An 18,904-nucleotide genomic window follows, 5' to 3' on the forward strand; every position below is an offset into this window, starting at 1 on the left:
GTTTCTTTATCTCACGAAGGTACCAAGGCTAGGGTCTCTTTATCGTGGAACTGTACCAAAGGCTACGATCTCATTGTCTCGTAGCCGTACCGTTCCTGCCTTTGACATCCAATCGTTCTTGCTACTCGTATCTCTCAAAACTTCTCACATTTCAGAAAGCATGGAAAGGTCCAGATTGGTTATTAATATCGAATTCGGGGCGTATAAATCAGGTAAAACTCATGCCCTCCAGATGCTTCCTTCTCCCGCATGTGTTCATCATCACTCACTTTTCATTCTGAATAGTCGTCGGCTATTATGTCACCACAAATGGGTGGAATGGGCTTCCTGAGGTCCTACTACTAGATCCATCATCCTCTTTGCAGTCGGCGGGTTTTTGATGCCCCGTCAGCGGTGTGTTTTTGTGTTTCTGATCATGAAAGGGTCTTCTCGATCTGCTAAAGCTTCTGGACCATGGTATGCATCAGGCAATATACGAGGATAATGCTGCATGAGTTTAGTAACATTCTTGTAGTAAACATCTAAGCGGTGTACTAATTGTGGGTACTCTGTGCTTCCCAGTTTCTATCACACCACGGCTATGAATACGACTGTATTTATCAAGTAACTATGAAGAAAATAATCTGAATTTCCATTAGTGGGATGACTCTACTCCAGTCCGATCACTGGCAAAAACTTGGAAAGTAGTGTGGCATGCGATGATAATTGGAGGTATTTCTACGACCCTGTGGTCAAGAGCCTGCACGTCATGATATTTCCCCTCCAGTGACCAGTCTCACGAAGAAAGACAAAACAAGATAGCATAAAATCAATAGAAGAGAGTTAGAATAAGAAAATGGGAGACATATTAATAGTGTAAGTCAAACTTGATGAATTTTCTTTCTTTTTCTCGGCGCCTATCCAGCTCACGAGCCGATCTAGTTAGTCAGTTCGCCAACCTGTTCATCCTGCATCAGCCTTTGAGCCTCGATCAGAGCGGCGACCCGACCGTCGATGGTCAAGCTGTCATCGAAGTAAATATCTGGTCTTCGTGGACAGCAAGTTATATCGAACCCAGGGACAACGCAGAAGCTTTTCCACAGCCTACTTAGATTAGCGCCCGAGATGCTGGGATAATTGGGCTTCCAGTTAGATCTTCGTCCAGATTTTTGACATTTATGTACAGCCATCACAAACCTGGGGGGTACATGGCCTGTCCACCGTGCTTTAACGATTTTCACCTCCTGACAATCTTTGGTCTGGCACTTGACCTTTACGTCAATGGGGAGGTCTCCAAATTCTTCTGGGCGGAGAAGAAACCATCTTTCAAACCGGTCAAGAGGCTTCTCCATCAGTTCCTTCTGAGTAGAGCGCAAGTATTTGATCTGGCTACTAAGGGGTAGAAGCGAGCACGCTTTCATTCCGCAATCTGGTCTTCCGCAATTAGACCGAAACCGATACCAAAGAACGTAGTATTCGGGATTACGCATAGACCAGTAAGCAAAAGCGTCATCTAGATATTGTTTCCCGCACGCCGAACATTTCCGAGGGACAACATCGTGCGGAGGGTCGCGGAGTATAAGCAAGCCATCAACCTGAGGTAGTCTTGGGCGACTTATCAGCCAGCCGTAAGCATCCAGTACTAGAAATGCGAGAGTGAGAATGTCTAGTGTTTCAGGGCTGCCTTTGCATTTCTGGAGAAGATTGAATGCAAGCTCAAGATCATTCCGACACGATATTTCTCGTCTGTTGAACTTGAGGCCATCTTGTGCTTGTATAAATTCAACTAGAGGATCAGGAAGGTCTTCCCAATCCCAGCAATCTGACCCCTGAAGGTTTGTGAAAATATCTTCCAGATGGCAACTAACAAATTGCCCAGGCGTGGCATTGTCGTGTTGAACAGCAGTACTAGCACTTGGTAGGAATATAGATGATAATTCCTCGAGCTCGTGCCAATAGTCTGCTATCTTTTGGAGTCGTTTCTTTCTCTATTCGAAGTTAGGTACGGAGAGCATTATAGTTAGAGCTACTTATACCAGGTGAGTATCATTACTGGCACTTCGTAGGTTGGCTGCCTCGTTCACTTTGGCCAGTTTGAATTTACCTAGCAATGCGAACGCTTCTTGAACTGACGATCTCTCTTCCTTCGTCGGGCGAACATAATGTGATGTTTCCATCGAAAGGACCGATGTGGGAAAGGCTGTCCTCAGTTGGGCCACTGCTTGGCCTTTCCACGTACTCCTCTCGTTGGTGGTGCTGCGCGGTACACAGAGGTTTCGTGGTAGTCGAGAATCTAACGTGTAAAAGTTTGGTGTGATTTGAATGCCACCTAACAGAGCGGCGACGGCTAACGCTTGGTCTTGTGATACACCAAATCGATGACGCCAACCTTGAGCTTTTATACCGTCACTCTTGACATACATGAAGCGCTGAGGGTGTGCCACAAAGATTATGAAACGTTTCAGAAATTGTCGGCCAGGTGTCAATTCTAAGTAGAGAACTAACCCTGCATAGTCACCCCAAAGGCGGAGAGGTTGTAAATCACACTTCTTGATCATTCTCTTGCGAACATTAGAGCCCCAGCAAATTTCTACCTTTGCTTTCATTGCATGTCGAAGGGCAAACACGAATTCTTCGTGTATTTCGAGTAGATCTTCGGGGTAAAGGTCAGTGCAATGGCTGCTGTTGTCCCTGCGACCAAGATGATCGAAGAGAAAGCAATTGTTCTGTGACGAGAAGCCAGCGTCTTTTAATTGGGCGATTGAGGGGTTAGAGAAGTCTTCTGTCTCTGAGCAATGGGGGTCGTCAACAGTGAATGTAGGGTTAAAGAGGTGACAAGCGACAGGGGCATTCAGCTCGCCGCTCGGGCGAACCAAGTGTCTCGGTCGGGTGACGCCTCGACTCTTCCACCAGCCAGCTTCCTTCTCTATGAATTCCTCATGTGCCTCATCTAAATTCCATCCACTTGGTCTCTCTGCAACTGTTTTTGGTTAGTCCTATTCCTATCGCCTCATACCCAGAAAGCCCGCATCGCTATATGACCGTTGGTAGGCTTACTATCAGGAACCTCCGCCATTCCATACCAGTCTTCCTCGAAGCGTTGAATCAGAGGGAGCAGCTTTCTTACAATCGCAAGCTCATCCTTTGGTAGGGCGTTCCCGGGATCTGGCAGCCAAAGATCACCGAAAAGGCGGATCTCCTTCGAGGCGGTCATGTCAACTGAACCAAAAGGCAGGGTCTAGGGGTTCTAGAGACATAAGAGAGTTATGGGAAGAAAAATTGACAAGGTATTGGGATAAACATCAAATGTGTAACTAACTAGAAGTACGAAGTGTGTAAAGAGATTAGTTGGAGTTAATATAATATATGAAGTAAAGGAAAAGAGAAAACCAAAAAAAAGATGGGCCCGAACCGCGATTCGAACGCGGGGCCTCTCGCACCCAAAGCGAGAATCATACCTATTATTTAGTTAGACACTGAAAGCCAAGAAAGACCATTGATGTGAGGGCTGCTTACCACTAGACCATCCGGGCTCGTATACGTAATCCGGTGGCAAATAGAAAACAAAGGCTAAGAGACGAAAGATTACGAAGAAGTAAAGCTAAAAAAGAATGAAGATAGGCCCGAACCGCGATTCGAACGCGGGACCTCTCGCACCCAAAGCGAGAATCATACCTATGAATTTGTTAGACGATGAAGGTGATGGAATGTTTGATTGGATAAAGCTTACCACTAGACCATCCGGGCTCGTATGTGGGGTTCTTTTAGCTTTTTCCTTAGATATAGAGGGTAAAAGCTCGGTCCATGCTAGGTTTTTGTCGCCGTTGGTGTTCGTTCCACTGGCGGCGTTCAAATATATATGTTCTGGATTGCTGGAACGCTCGAAGAATTTTCACGTCCAGCTCCGTGATGCTTATTCATCGCCATTGGCGGCCCCATCTTTCCTAGGCTATTGTGTGCTCCTTTGAGTTTCTTTTATCAGTACTAGTTCCAAGCTTTTCGACTCACGCAGAGAGTCAGTTGGATATCAATTATGGGATGAAATTCATATATAACTGAGGTTGGTCCTTAACATAAAGGCTCCCTTTTTTTAACTTGTCTGTTTCCTCTTTAGTAGTAGTGGTTTAGACTTTGATATGCAGGTATACCTCTACAAAATGTGACCAATACTATATGTAGTAAGATGGCCGTAGCTTCGCAGCTTCGCGCAAGAACATACGATATGCGCCACTGGCAGCTCTTGCTCTGGGATTCAGGTTGAAGTGAAAGCAAGATAGACCGGCACATTGCTTCCTTCTCGGTATTAGCGGCTGCCAGGTTGGCCAACAAAGGACGGCTTGGACAAAATTTTCGCCCCCGATGCATGTAGGCTGGATTATATCTCAGTTCTGGCATAGTCCCAGAGGAGCGCATACCCATCAATCCTAGCACCGTTACTGACAGAAAATCTGGGGGATGCCGGGGCAAACATGACTTACAGGTGTTTCTCGTCCAGCTCACTGAGGCCAGCTGCAAACCCTTCCAGCTCACTTAGGCGGGCATTGGTTGCTGTCAACAGCTGATTCAAACTCGTGCTCTCTGCCCGCAGATCTCCGATCCTGCCTCTTAAGGCAGCGTTTCGCTCTCGTAGGTCTGATTCAACACTCTGCAACTGGCTGATGGTCGATTCTTTGCTGTTGATCCTATTCTGCAGATCACTAATCTCGCTCCGGGCGCTGGCCACGTTGTCCCTCTCCCTGGTGTATTTCAGAACGTGCTGCCTGGCGCCTCTTCCTTTTGTAGGCTTTTCAACGCTGTTCAGCCGGGTCAACCTGCAGGAGCAGATGATGGACCTCCATGGGTTGCCCGGTCAAACCGCCATCACACAATTGCTTGTTAACAGTATGGCAATCCCATAAGATGATGTTCCCATATTATCAATGTTAACCACACACACCTACAGGGTATCCATCGTTGAGTATCACGGGCATGAGGCGCTTCGACAACCATGAGCCCTCTCTTTCTGGCATATATATTCCACCTGCTCTTCGCTTGATCTTTACCCAGAGACAATAAGATTTATTTCATACTGCATAGTAATCAGACACCATCATATTCTTTTTCATCGCTACAATGTCCAAGGAAATGAAAACAAAGCCATCCCCAAACGGAGGCAAGAAAAAAAACCACTGCCTTACAGAAGTCTGTACGGCAGAAAAGGGATCGACGGTTGAAGGGCATGATGAGAAAGGCCTCTCAATACAGCAAGCTGTGTGGAGCGGATGTTTGTCTCGGTATCCGACTTAAGGGATTCTGGCCAAGTATACACGTTGCTAGCTGACCCGAGCGGATTTTGGTCCCATCTTGAGTCACCATTGGTATGGCCTCCATTTTACATGGCAATACGAATACTAAAGGCCAATAGGAAAGCTATTATCCCACGCCAATTCGGAGAACTGCTTAGCACTGCGAGAATCTGCACGATGCTTAAAGAAGAGAATATGAAAGATGCGAGAAGGGCACCTAGTCATCGGAATAGTTCCGTCTTCTGCTACGCCATGGATCATGGGCAGTAGCCTACCTTGGTCATCTTTCCTAATGGCAGAGTTGGCCAAGACCACCGACCAAATAGGCTATGTTGTGTTGAGAGGGACATTGGTTGTTGTTCTCCTTCTCATCCGAAATGAATGGGATATGCATACACATAGTAAAGCCCAAATGGACGTTACAATAAGTCAAGTGAAAAGAAATAAATGAAACCGGTTCTGCGATGACCGGTCATCTCGTCGAAACACGAGTCACGCGGAGATACTATATGCCGCCACTATTATTTCCTTTAAAACTATTTGACCGATAAAATCATGACTTGAATTATGGTAAGGCTCAAAGGCGGGAGAACCAAGTCCGACAAGATGGATGTCGAGGCCGGAAGGAAATACCCGAGCATCTTAATGATTCCAGGTGGGTCGCGGTCAGGCCATTCTCTGCTTCGGACTATCCACTCTGTAGACTGTTTCTACTTCAGAGAGACCTCTTTCTTCCTTTTGTTCTATCAGGATCATTCGTCGCTAGCAAGCGAAGCCCACTTAAGCAGGCACGCGACTCGCCGGCGAGACAGTAATCAAGCATCTGGGTCCCGTTCTTTCTTGGAAGGTGCTAGATGACCGGGCGATGCTTTTGGGTTTGGGGTGGTTGGGTTGAATTAGGTTGGGCCCGTTGGTCTTACAGGCAAAATAAAACGATGCCTGGGCTCACTTTGCTGGAAGTAGTTAGCGTGCTGACTGACGATTCTGGAGATGACCCAACTGAGGAGCTCCCACCAATACAAAAGTTTAGTAAGGATTTCCTGGGCTTTGCAATATTTCAGACAATGTTTAGTCGCATTCATGCGTTCTTGTAACGGAGGAAGTTGGGTGAAGTTCGGAGTAAGGTTTGTTTCATCTCAGTTTTCTTCATTCTAAAATCTAAGGTTATGTGACACCCCCTCTGAATCCCAACAGCTCAGAGGCCAGGGTGTAAATTCCCTGATGATATCTCCAGTAGCCTAGAACATTTGAGACCACATCTTGACCAAGACCCCACAACAATGGAATTTCCATTCCGCTCATCCCGTCTCAGTCTGTCAATTGGTTTTAGCTAGTTCAGTCCACCGGGTGTTCATGTTCAACCGCCAGGTTTTCCGAGCCCGCGTGAGCTCCCGTACAGACCTGATTTTGTAGACTTGTGAGACTTTCTAATCTATCAAGGAGAAAGCCCATGTTCGCAACTCTACTCAAACCCCCAGTCAGCCTTGGATAGCCTCCATTCTTCGCACAGCGTCCCCAGCCATTTGGAAACCGACCGCACCTCCTCGCCTCCGTTGTCTGATTTCATGAGGACCACCTCCCTACAGGCCCGTAAATACTGCTCTATCGTCAACGGCGGTAATTCGTACCACTCATGCATTCTGCTGCAGACGAAGGCTTGGCCACTTTCGCCCGATCGCAGTGTGCCCCAGCAGGCGTCGCACAGGTCCACGTTGTAGCAATACTTGCACGAATGTAGACCATGGTCATTATCCCAGGGTTGCAAGCAGTTGGTGCAGTGGAACCCCCACCACTGGGCTCTCTCATGCTTTGCGAAGATTTGTTCGACTCGATAGTACTTGGCGGCCCGCTGGCGATCAGCGTATTCCGCTTCGGTCGCGAGTCTGCTTACTTCCCCCCAGACATACTGCAGATCATGCCAGGGCTGGTCCACTGGGAGCACCCTTGCATTTGGTCGGTGATTCTCATACTTTGAGAGGAGGTCTGCGGTGATCGAGGGCTCCTCTTCGGCAAGCAGCTCTTTGAGTATTGTTTTATCGAACTGCATTTTGAGATAAAGCAACGCAGCTCGCTGTGCATTCTCATAATCGCCGGTGTGGCTCAACAGGGTCCTCAGCGTGGTCAATCCGTCTCCATCGTTCTGGACGTCATCATCGACCAAAATGTTGAATGCTTCTACCATGTCGGCGCGAAAGAGGTCGCGAGCCTTATCCCTCTGTCCCTTGAATGTGTACAGTGATGCAAGGGCCGACTTGGGGACCTTTGCGGCTGGGTCGTCCTCGTGGATCTGCTGCAATCTCCCAGCGGCTGCTGCTGACTCTTCCCCATCCGATTTCATGGCCGTCTCCAGGTAGAGCATGCTGAGACGGACAACGGCACTTTGTTTAATGAAATCCAGCTGCTCTTGGCCTGTCGAAGAAACTTCATCCCAGTCCCGGATTGAGTCCAAGCATTCTCGCAAACGACCTGCGGCAGTGGCTGATAGCCCAGGCGAGACTCTGCAGAGGTAGTACTCAGCACTGCCCTGGAGCAGTAGTGGAATCGCAAGGTCATGATTTGTGCCTGCCTTCCTTGCGGTCTCAATAGCCACCTCCAATTCTTCTTGGAAGGCTGCCCACAGCTCCGGGTACGAGAAGATCTGAGAAAAGATTGCCTTGAAAACGGACAGCATATGACTTTCGTTCCGTCTACTCACTGCCGTCTCCAGTAACGCCATCATGGTAGAGACTTTGCCTGGAACTTTCTTGGTGAGAGCTTTTTGAATGATTGATCGCGCCTCGTCCTCCTTCTTGCCGATGGCATATTCCTGGAGCATCGCGTAGAGAATGTCCACGTCCTCTTCATCCAACTTGGAAGCTTCTTCCCAAAATTCCATGGCAGTTTCTGGGCTGGTCGCCGACTCTGCTAGAGATTTGTAGACATCTCGCAGCTGCCGTTTGTTCAAGGGGGTCTGAGCTCGAAGAATTGCTGCGGCCTGTTGTTCCCTGTTAGATAACGGTCTACTCTGCGCAGGGTGAGTGACCTTTGTACATTCTGGTAGTGCTGGTTCGCAGCCTCCTGTTCATTATACCCGAAATAGGTGTCACCTAACCGAATATACCATATGTAGTCTGGTTCGGTGACCCCCAAGGACTGTCTGCACCACTGTTCGGCCTTTACAACTCTTTCCAGGCGTGAATCGTTTTCGTTAATAGTAATCCTCAACTTGCTTTTGTCCAACCTCTGGCTTTCCCCAGCTACCGCAGCCTGGTTATGCTGTTCTGATTTGGCGCCCTGCATTCAATGATATATAAGCCTTAGGCACCAGAGCGCCGAAATGGATCCCGTCCAACAACTGCTTACCAGAGCCAAGAATGCCTCGATCCAGGTGTAGGTGATGTACGCGTCGCCCTCGGTTTCTCGCAGCCATTTCCGGGCGATCATGGGCATTACTGGAGCCAATAGACTTTGGTTGCGATCTTTGTCTTTCTTCAAATCTGCCAGCCATCGTTTGTCACGGGGTCCTAGCGTAGCGATAGCCACGGGGTCATCTAACCAACTCCAGCAAATTTCGAGACAGTCATGATCACAGTAATAAAATGATCCCCCGCGAAAGTATTCCCAATTTCGCTCGATAAAGTCCCCGTCAGTGAACATGCCATAGACATGCGATCCAATGAAGTGCTTATCTGTGGGCAGGAGTTCGTCTAAGCCAGTCACGCCAGACAGGACTTTTAGATGGTGTGAGAGATTTCGCATCAGATAATCTCCAAGTACCTTGCCTCTTTTATCGACGAGTGGATTAAGGAAGAAATCAAAGGCCCTTTTGATCACCTCCAGATGAGCATCAACTCTGTACACCTGAATTTTCCGTTGAACTGCGTTTGCTTGCTGGGACATTTGTCTAAACGCAAATCCATCAAGGAATGAGTAGTGGTTCAAGTCCCAGAAGAAGCGCTGAACCATCTTGAGGTCTCCGTTGGTGATGGTGATTGTAGCAGTTATCTTTGGGTCCTCTGATGACTGTCTAGGCCTGTCGCGCTGAGCAATTACACAGTCCTCCACATGATCTGTCAAGGCCAGGATCCTCCCACCGAGGGTCGAGGTCAAGGTAAAGATCTTTGAGTATTTGCCTGTGATCTTCTCATCCAACGGCTGGAGGGAGACGGTATTGAAGCGGAGGAACAAGGCGGCTGCCACTTCCTCTAGGGTTATGAAAGACCCTGCAGCCACGACCCAGACTAGGATTTCATTGATCTCCTCGATCTCTCGTGGCTTCAACATCGCTTCCATTGTTTTGAGCTCCGATCGCACAAGCTCCCGGGGATCTGTGCTCGACTCATGCAACGCCCGGTTCAGCTCTTCCTCGGTGCCGCCTGACGCAATGATCTCCTTAACCTGGCGGAGGTCTTGCTGAATCCTTGCATAGGAATGGTTGGAGCGTGCTAGAAGCTGTTCCTCAACCATGCGTCTTCGTCGCCGCGAGTCATTGTCTGCTCCTTGGAAGAGATTCGCCTTCTTTAGCTCCTGCACGATGAATGCTTTGATGTCGACCCCGTTGTAGTTTGCAATATCGATGGTCTTCATCCGAGAAGAAAGGAGTTGGACTCCCTGCAATGCCTCGGGCTCGCCGCTGAGCAGCACTCTAACGCGGTAAGACCTGCCCTCGTCGCCTTGCTGTATCGCCCTCCAAAGCCGTTCGCGGTCTTCAGGGCTGAGCATATCAACAGAGTCAAGGATGATGTAATGTGTCGTGTTTTTGGCCGGCATTCCCACTCCCAGTGTAGCCCAGAGTTCCGCAAAACTCGCATCCCTGATGGATCTTGCGCTCCTTCCAGACTCGTTTAACGCGCTAAAAACACGCCTCGCGTAGACCGAGTCCTGCTCCGCTAGCTGTACACAGATTGACTGTATCGCTTGCTCTAGCCGTTTCTTGTTGCCATCGTTGTCCCTCCCCTCTGCCACGGAAAAATGGTAATAGCCGACTAAGCTGCGTTCGGCCGTGGCCCCCACGTTTGCAGATCTGATCTCATGGGCAATCGCAGAGACTAGAAAAGATTTGCCTGTTCCAGGCTCACCAGACACGATAAGCAGGGAATCGGCTGGGTAGCCTCTATCGATCCAATGCTTATAGGCATCGATTTCATTCAACCATTTCCCGCTACCTTTCATAGAGCTCTTCCACATCGTATCCCGAACCTCGAGGACCGCAGCTACCTCGACGTCCTTCTGCCCAAGCTTTGCTCTGATGGTAGCCAGAATATGTTCCCGCTCAGTATCCACTTTGCGTTTGAGCTCCGCTTCCACGAGCCCTGATACATCGCTCTTGATTGCCCTTGTGTTTGTGTCGACCTTTAGGGTTGTGTTCCTCATGAACCGGACGTCCTGGCCAGTTTCCATTGCCGCCTCCAGGGTCAGGGTCGCTTGAAGATTCAGCTGATCCTGTGTCAGTTTCTTAAAGAGGGTCAATTCGGACTGGACCGAACTGTCGTCCAAGAGGATACGTTTGGCGTTGCGCTTGAAGCCCTTCCAGCGGCCCTCACGGTGGATATTGATGCAGTCGGCACAGAGATTCACAAAACTCATCATCACCTGGTTGATGGACTGTCGCAGGGCCGCGTCAATCTGCGCACTTTCATCCATCCGCTCGTAGATCCGAAACTGGGTCAGGGCCGGTCTGACTTCGGAAAAGATGGCATCGATCTCACTATGGAAAGTACGGACCTTTCCTGGGATCTCCAGCAAAAAAGAAAGAGCATTGAAGCACAGTCCTGCCGGGGCGAAGACCTGGAAGATCCCGAATCAGCATCCTATTCGGTAACGCCGGCTTTCGGACATGTATGAAAAGCGAGAGGATCACCCGTTACCATTGACGCGCCTTGGGACGCAATACCACCGAGGAGCTGGATGCAATGGATGATTTGGAATCCCACATCTTTTGCCGTCGAAACATCTTTATCGTCCACCTGCGCGGCATAATGCGCGTCGAGAAGCCGGCGCAGATCGTCCGGGCCCCGGGAGGGCCCATCGAGTGTTTGGCCAGTGCGCTGCTCAAAACGAAGGATGGTCTTCTCCCAGATCTCCTTGACGGAGGCTCTTTCCTGCTCTGACTCGAAACTCATCGTGTCGGTCCGTACTCGCAAACAAAACTTCCACAAGAAGCTGAAGATTTCCCCCACTCGCTGTGGACCCAGTTGGGCCTTCGTCTGTCCTTTATGCCCCGCGACCCCTCTCTGTCAGCCCCGCTTGCACGAAGCCACCTCGGATCCTGTCGCCATGTCTGACCCTGCACTAGTCTAGATCTGAGGGCTAATTGGCAAGGGAACAGCACTGAAGGGTAAGCACTAGAACGGAAAGGAGGGCCATCGGCCTGGCTAGAAGATCCAGTATATATGTACCGTGGATTTTCTCGGACTCGCCCGAGCACCCAGTCAGGCACTACACGTGACCAAGTGGTATACAGGCATATAGACCTCGCCAAAACGCTGGTCGGGTTGGGTTTCGAGCTGGACACCTCACCGCATAAATGCATCATGTCCAAACTCGGAAGGCCATTGCCGGTTAGCTGGGCATGTGGCTGGTGCGGCACATGAGTTAATCCGAGGACCGAGAACTCCACATGACGCGTCAGGCAATACTATCACCCTGCCCAGAGTCTCTACCCATGCACCTGCTTTCACATCAGTGATGAAACATTTGCCTTCATCATTCGACCAAGAAGTCGATGAGCTGTTTCAGCTCTTGGTTTTATCATATTGTGCTGCCAGCTCGTCCCACGTGATTTCCTTGGGTGTTGGGTAGGAAGAAGCCTGCATTCATTTAGCACTATGGAAAGAGCTTGAGACTCGGGGCAGGCCTACCAATTGCTCTTGTGAGAGTGGCAAAGCTTTGCTCGGGATGAAGAGTACAATCTGTCCATCATGCCTGAACCGAATCATTACGTAGACATCGGCATCGCACTCTTGGGAGAATTCGAAAGATTCAAAAGAAAAGGGCATTTTTCCGACGAGAGCGTTGTTGCCGTTTGGATCGGGGGAGGACGGTGGTCATAGCGTGGTAATACTACTTACCCACATGCGATAAAACCATGTCCGCTGGAATAGACTTTCGACTCCCTCAATGGGGATGCTTTCTGATGACATATGAAATTGCTCTTCAGCAAATCCTGCCTCTGCCGCGGCACGAATGGATTCTAAAGCCTGAGTACTATTATCCGCCTCCTCGCCCGACCACACCATCACCTGGCTAGCTTGTTCATATATGCGCGCCATGATTTGAATTTGCTTCTCTTTCTCCCTCATGTTGTTCTGGTCGATGCAAATTGCGTCGACCCATAATGTCCGTTCAAACTCAAAGCCTCGAAGCCTAAGGAGGGCGGAGTGTAAATTCTTTCCGCCTGAAAAAGCCTGATTGTTGATGGAGATGGTGCTCTGCCCGTCTGTCTGATCTCCCCACACGTATGAGAGGGCGTCGTACTCTTGGGCAATATTGTTCTGGAGAGAGTAACTGAAAAGCTGGCATTTGATCGGAGCAGCTCTGTCCTTGCTTGGGAGCAGACGAAGTATGCGAGTGCTGAAAGGACCTTGATCCAGAGGAAAATATTCAAAGTCGGGCATGGTTGAGAATAGTAGTACTTCTTTTGGGTCACTTTACGGGATGAAGGTCCTACAGCGTCGTTTATGAGCACTTTACACATGCAGAACGGCCGTCCCTAATATCCCGTGTCAACGATGCAACGGATGGAATGCCCATCGGATTCGTATGAAGCTGATGTGTCAATAATGGTGGGGATTAGAAAGCCCTTGAGATGCCGACCGTGTGGGAGTAGCCAGCGAGGTGCGCCTTAGTGAGGGATTGTCGCGCATCTTTTAGTACTTAATACAGTAAGAGCGTCGACAACCTGTCCTTGCAAGATTGGCTGGCCGTGTCCCTGCTTATCCTGAGTTCCCCGCCATGAACAACGCATCAGTTTCCGATCCTACCCCCTCCCCCCTCGCTACCTATCTAGATTAGATCAAGCACGCGGCCCAAGGGGAGTACCACCTACTTTGCAACTGGCTGCGGATGCCCCGCTGACAGGAGCGGATAGAGGCATTAGGCGAGAGCGGGGTTGTCACTTGTATATAACATTATCGCGAATAATGTTGAAGAATGCTAACAACAGATTGGATCCACGTTCTCACGAGATTAGTTAAGGTGGCACCAAGCAGAGTCGGTCCAAAAATAAATAGGGGAGGAATATTCCGTAGACGAAAGGTGATGGTCTGGAGATTGTGTCAGGGTACTAATATTGACTTGCTTCAGTTCACTTGGCAATTCTGCATATGCTGTCCTGGGACATCTGCACAAGATGGATGGACAGGCTATCCATAATATAAGTCCAATAGATTTCACCCGTAAAGGTATAACATGAATAAAGTCAGTATTTAGGCAAAGGTGGGTGATTAAATGGTAATGCTCTCGTACACAGACGGAGGCGATGTGGCACCATATCACGTTATGTCTCAGAATCCAGGGTAGTTGACCATGGAGCAGGCTGAAGCATAGTAATAGTGATATTTAGAAGATAGATGGATGTTATAGACGTGTCAATCGATTCAGTACCGATGATATACTATAACTATGGGGGCATGCGATGAGCCGCGGATAATCTTATGGCCGCGATAAGCATCGAGCTGCATTGAATTCAGGTCACGTGATACAGACCGGGGTATTGAAGAAATAAACAAACCAGATCAAATCACCGTAAGCCTAAATTTACGACAAACATTGCAATCTGTAGAGAAGAGTTTGTTGTTGTAGAGTACACCAACTCTAGCTGGTCCGCAACTATTATCGCATCTGCATCATATTAAAATAACTAATTAGTCTATACAGTTAGCAATAGATCTGAATAATGATCAGCCACAGGGTGGGCCCGGGATGCGAGGCGCAGCAGCGGAGTAATCCACGCCAATCCGATCTGGGCGAGTAGTACCGACTTTTTGGTAGCAGTACTGATTCGGGCCCGATTCCAACTCACCTCTTTTTCTCACCGTGCGCTGGCCTTCTTTCATTCATTTCTTCATTTGTCGCTGCTTCGCTCTTTCCCGCACCTTCTCTCTGCCCAATTCTTTGCCATTGGGAGCCTTGTTGCTGTCAGGATTCGATTCCATCTTGAAACAACGGCTCTTTCGATGTATAGATAGAGTGGTGTCTCACTTCTGTGCCGGACCCATCTCCGCCCTTTAAAAAAAGTTCCACACACTCCTTTATCAATTTCATTCGATCTCATTTTTCCATATATACATTCATCCGTTGTTTGATATTATAGGGTGATCATCTATCCCCCTCGGAATTATTATCCGATAATTAGCAGGGATATCCGATACCCAGCAGAGAAATATGTGGTATCGCAATGCTCCCCGGTCCGTGATCTCTTTCTCTCGGGCTGGCCTGCGGACACCTCCCAGGACAACAACCACAACTACTAGTGTTACGCGCATAGTAACCCCCTTCTATCGACGGGGTTTCTCACAGGGCTCAATTTGGAGAATTACGGATTCCTCCTCCTCTTCGGAACAAAATGCCCCCAAGGAGGGTAGAAGGCGGAGGAACGACGACTCGGACGAGGAACCCACTCTCCGGTCGACGTTGCTGAAGATGGGGGAGTCTGCGGCTACTACTCTTGCTTCGATGGCTGTCCTTGGGTAAGCTACCTTGTTCATAATCAATGATGTAATTCCATGCTAATACCTGCTAGTATGGTTGGATACGCGTACCACCGGTACTACAAGTATCTCATCCTGGAGAAGATGGAAAACGCCTTCAAACCGGGTGATCCGGCCCTCGAGCTGGCCGGTGTGGAAGACGGAAAGCACCAGTCTACCTACGAGGAGCATTGGGTGCATCGCGATGAGCAAGCCAGAATGGATAGAATCATCTCCGGTAATGCTGGAGGTCGGTATTACCTACTGGTAGGCGAAAAAGGAACCGGAAAGACGTCGATGCTTCTTGAGGCAATGCGCAAAATTGATGGCGAGGGCTGTGCCATGTTCGAAGCTCATGCTGATCTCGAGCTTTTCCGGATTCGTCTGGGAAAGGCTTTGGACTATGAGTTCCATGAAGAGTACGTCTACTAAAGCATTCTTATCCTATGTGTGCATCGGGTCGCTGACGCCACATGAACAGTTATATCGGCAGTCTCTTCAGTATCAAGGGCCCTCGGGATACTACCGCACTCCTTGATATCGAGCGCGCTTTTAACAAATTGGAAAAGGTTGCTCTTGCCAGAAGGCGCAGCAAGAAGTCGCCTTTGGTCTTGATAATCAATAGTGCCCACCTGATCCGGGATGATCACGATGGCCAGGATCTGCTTGAGGCGATCCAGCAACGGGCCGAACAGTGGGCTGCAAGTGGGCTGGTGACGACAGGTAAGTCTAATTACATATACCATACGTTTATGTGTGAGTATTGACGGAAACAGTCCTGAACAGCGACGAGTACTGGGTGTATGAACGCCTGAAGAAGTACGCTACCAGAATGGAAGTCATCCCGGTGCGCGACCTCCCGAAAGACCGAGCAATGGAAGCCCTGAGGAAGTACCGCAAGCAGTATTTTGGCCAGGAATTGACTCACGAGGAGCTTGAGGAGGTGTACAACCTTGTCGGTGGACGGCTGTCCTACCTCAACCGTGTTGCCAAGGCCCTAGACTACAAGAAGCTCTGTGAGAGCATCTGCGAGGCCGAGAAGACGTGGTTCCTCAACAAGTGCTGGATCCTGGGACCTGAGATGGATGACGATGTGATGGACCAGCAGAAATATGCCGTAAGTGCAACCCCCTCTGTCGATGACAAAAAGCCGGCGCACTGACCGACATATAGTCTGCGGCAATGGTGCTGGCGAAAGCACTTGTGGACAAGGGAGAGGAAATGGACAAGACGTATGATCCGAAGCTGGGCCACATTCTCCCAGAGATTCCTCTCCATCAAGCGCGACAGATCATGACACGCGCGGACTTCATCCAGAGCTACGACCACGAGAACATCTTCACCATCGACTCGCGGGCCATGGTGCGTGCGGATTCGGTACCCATGCAGAATGCGTTTAAGGAGATCTGTAGCTGGCCAGGATTCGACGAGCACCTGGAAGGCACTCTTACGCGCATTGGAGACATTGAGAGCTTGGGACGTACTCGGGAGCTGACGATCAAGGACCTCTGGAATCAGGGCAAGTACCAACTGGTCATGCGGGACCACAAGGGTCGTGAGCAGGGTGCGGCAGAGTTCTCCGTTGTGGAGCCAGAACAGGAAAAGGAGGATAACTGAAGACCAAGGTTTAGCCTGGTGAGCCTGTACGATGTATAGAAGATGGAGGGTCTCTGGGATACCTGATCTCGGAGGATATCTCAGAGTGTACTACTACAACATGTGCCACATGGTGGGAAAGTGGCTTAACCGACCCATGTATTTAGAAGATTCGCTTCGAAGCCACTTACGACTGTCTTATAGAATACGCTAACTACATCTCATCCGAGTCATTTGGGGTCTTTGGATTCTTTGGAGCATCGTCACCGGTGACATCATGGTCAGGGTGTCTCTCACCGCCCGGCAGCTCATTCTGGCCATCGCATCATCCCAGCCTCATCTTTATTTCGCGGCTTGTCATTTTCCTCTCCTCGTTTTCCTCCCCTCTTCTCTTTCTCCCCTCTTCCTGATCCCTCCGACCCTGTCCATCACACCATCGATTTCCATCCCCGAAAGCAATCCCACCCACCAACAAAGCAATGGCTCCCCGCAAGAAAGAAGTCCTCTCCGCTGTAACAGCAGCCGACGACGATACCGCCGAGAAGACGACGCGCCAACTGCGTCACAAGACGCGCCTGGACCGCATCCACCCCGCCGTGCGCTTCGTCCTCGCCGTGCTCGGGAGCTTGACATTGAGCTCGACGCTCTTCTCCCTAACGACGGGGATCACCCTCGGCGAACTAGGCCGCGTGAGCAAACACCTCGAGACATGGTGGGAAGTAGGAGGTCTGATGGCCTGGAAGGCCGTCGAGGTTGGACTTGCCTGGATTATGGGCTTTGACGGTATCCCTCCATCCCCGTATAACTTCATATCATCATCAGTGAAGCTAATCCAGCAAATACCACAGGCCGCGATGTTCTCTCCTTCACCTACCTCACCCACCTCCCCACCTTCAGCCTCCTCTCGACCTTCTACAGCCTGCGCCCAACCACAATCCTAACCAGCTACTTCATCACTCTCCTCTCCACCACCCTCCCCTTCGTCCTCCTTCGCAACCTCACTCCCCTCCACTCTTTCTCGGATTCCACGCGCATCCCTAACCGCTCCATCCTCAACGACCGCCCGACAACCATCTACACCACCATCGCCGCGGCCGCCATCTTCACCGTCACCCTCTCCCTCAGCTACGCCACGCCCTGGCTCCCCACCACCCTCGTCACCCACTTCCAAGACATCCCCGACGTCACCGCCATCCACGCCGGTCCCGCCGCTCTCCCGGGTCTATTCCTCTCCCTCCTCCCCGCTGGCTTGGCGGCGCGCGATTTCCTCTTCGCCAGCTCGACCGGTGCATCCTCCAGGAACTCCAAGAAGAACAGCAACAACAAGAACAAGGAGGGAACATCCAGCCCCGAAGGCGAGTACCTAGCCTACACCGTCTACCGCAAAACATGGGGCACCCTGTCCCGCAAGACGCAAGTGCTGGTGTCCCGCACCGTTCTGCTGGCGAGCATGTTGTTCGCGAACACAGTCGTGCAGGTCGCAGGGACAGTGAACCAGGTGGACGCCGAAGGCGCAATGGTCTGGGGTGCCGTGTGGGCCATCGCGGCGGTTATTACAGGCGCGATGTTTGGATGGATTGAGGCCGTGGATGGAGTATAGTTCCATCAGCTTCATTCATCATCAGGTTGAGAGAAAAACTAGTTCCTTTCATCCGATTTATGATGATGTCACTTGGTATTATTTTCTTTTCTTCCTGTTGAACTCTTTATTTCCCTCTTCTTTCCGCCCATTTCTCTCTGTTCAATGAGATGAGATGCCGTATCTCCGTGACACAGAAGCAAAAGCAACATTCTCACACCATGTGGTTTTCTTCCCCTTTTCTCTCTCCCCATTCCCGCTGTCAGCTAGTTCAGTCAGTTAGTTATTTCTCCGAAAGCCAACCAAACAACCAACAAGCTAGCTAGCTAGCTAGTTAGCGCTCTTGATTTTGTCATTTCCTGTTTGCCGTTCATTATTTGTTATTTGCTTTAGTCCAATTACGATCCCAGCCGTGGCGTTTTGCGAAACAAGGAACGAAGAAAAAAAAGAAACGTGAAAATAGTCGGAACCCGGAAATTTGAGAAAAAAATTAAGGTTTGGTCTGAGTATCAGGATCGGGGTCAGGGACAGGGACAGGGTATCTATCTGATTCCGGGGTCAAGTGTTTCGGCGGCGTGTTTCAAGTTGGTGTGTTTCAGCGGGTGGTCTTATTTTTGGGGTTTGTTGATCGTTGAGTTGAGGTGATTTATCTGGGGCAATGGTGTATCTTGTCTGGTCTGGTCTTTGGGGCCATGTTACGATGTTATGTTTTTAATGAATAGTTATTTTACTGCTTGGCTATGATTGTCGTGATTGTCAAGTATACCTTTGGTTGAGTTGAATATAGTTGATTGATT

The 18,904-nt window shown here is 49.8% G+C and overlaps 6 protein-coding genes across 6 annotated transcripts; 2 read left to right on the top strand and 4 right to left on the bottom strand.

Moving 5' to 3' along the window:
- Nucleotides 1-917: 917 nt before the first annotated feature.
- Nucleotides 918-3,193, bottom strand: AKAW2_21092A (uncharacterized protein; the record flags this gene model as incomplete). Its single annotated transcript, XM_041685877.1, has 4 exons — nucleotides 918-1,107; nucleotides 1,177-1,967; nucleotides 2,016-2,959; nucleotides 3,037-3,193. The coding sequence occupies 4 exons, from the start codon at nucleotides 3,191-3,193 to the stop codon at nucleotides 918-920; spliced, it is 2,082 nt and encodes a 693-aa protein (XP_041539918.1).
- Nucleotides 3,194-6,726: 3,533 nt separating this feature from the next.
- On the bottom strand, nucleotides 6,727-11,365 carry AKAW2_21093A (uncharacterized protein; the record flags this gene model as incomplete). The annotated part of the gene is made up of 4 exons (XM_041685878.1): nucleotides 6,727-8,238; nucleotides 8,295-8,537; nucleotides 8,607-11,030; nucleotides 11,111-11,365. The coding sequence occupies 4 exons, from the start codon at nucleotides 11,363-11,365 to the stop codon at nucleotides 6,727-6,729; spliced, it is 4,434 nt and encodes a 1,477-aa protein (XP_041539919.1).
- A 612-nt stretch (nucleotides 11,366-11,977) lies between these two features.
- Nucleotides 11,978-12,241, bottom strand: AKAW2_21094A (uncharacterized protein; the record flags this gene model as incomplete). The annotated part of the gene is made up of 2 exons (XM_041685881.1): nucleotides 11,978-12,052; nucleotides 12,104-12,241. 2 exons carry the CDS (start codon nucleotides 12,239-12,241, stop codon nucleotides 11,978-11,980), a joined length of 213 nt encoding a protein of 70 aa, XP_041539920.1.
- A 48-nt stretch (nucleotides 12,242-12,289) lies between these two features.
- On the bottom strand, nucleotides 12,290-12,859 carry AKAW2_21095A (HET domain-containing protein; the record flags this gene model as incomplete). Its single annotated transcript, XM_041685882.1, has 1 exon — nucleotides 12,290-12,859. One exon carries the CDS (start codon nucleotides 12,857-12,859, stop codon nucleotides 12,290-12,292), a length of 570 nt encoding a protein of 189 aa, XP_041539921.1.
- A 1,768-nt stretch (nucleotides 12,860-14,627) lies between these two features.
- Nucleotides 14,628-16,549, top strand: AKAW2_21096S (ATP-binding protein; the record flags this gene model as incomplete). Its single annotated transcript, XM_041685883.1, has 5 exons — nucleotides 14,628-14,932; nucleotides 14,986-15,351; nucleotides 15,414-15,655; nucleotides 15,709-16,049; nucleotides 16,106-16,549. The coding sequence occupies 5 exons, from the start codon at nucleotides 14,628-14,630 to the stop codon at nucleotides 16,547-16,549; spliced, it is 1,698 nt and encodes a 565-aa protein (XP_041539922.1).
- Nucleotides 16,550-17,007: 458 nt separating this feature from the next.
- On the top strand, nucleotides 17,008-18,128 carry AKAW2_21097S (uncharacterized protein; the record flags this gene model as incomplete). The annotated part of the gene is made up of 2 exons (XM_041685884.1): nucleotides 17,008-17,311; nucleotides 17,377-18,128. 2 exons carry the CDS (start codon nucleotides 17,008-17,010, stop codon nucleotides 18,126-18,128), a joined length of 1,056 nt encoding a protein of 351 aa, XP_041539923.1.
- Nucleotides 18,129-18,904: the final 776 nt, after the last annotated feature.

This window comes from Aspergillus luchuensis, chromosome 2 (genome assembly GCF_016861625.1).
Source record: "Aspergillus luchuensis IFO 4308 DNA, chromosome 2, nearly complete sequence".
Taxonomy (NCBI): Eukaryota; Fungi; Ascomycota; class Eurotiomycetes; order Eurotiales; family Aspergillaceae; genus Aspergillus; species Aspergillus luchuensis.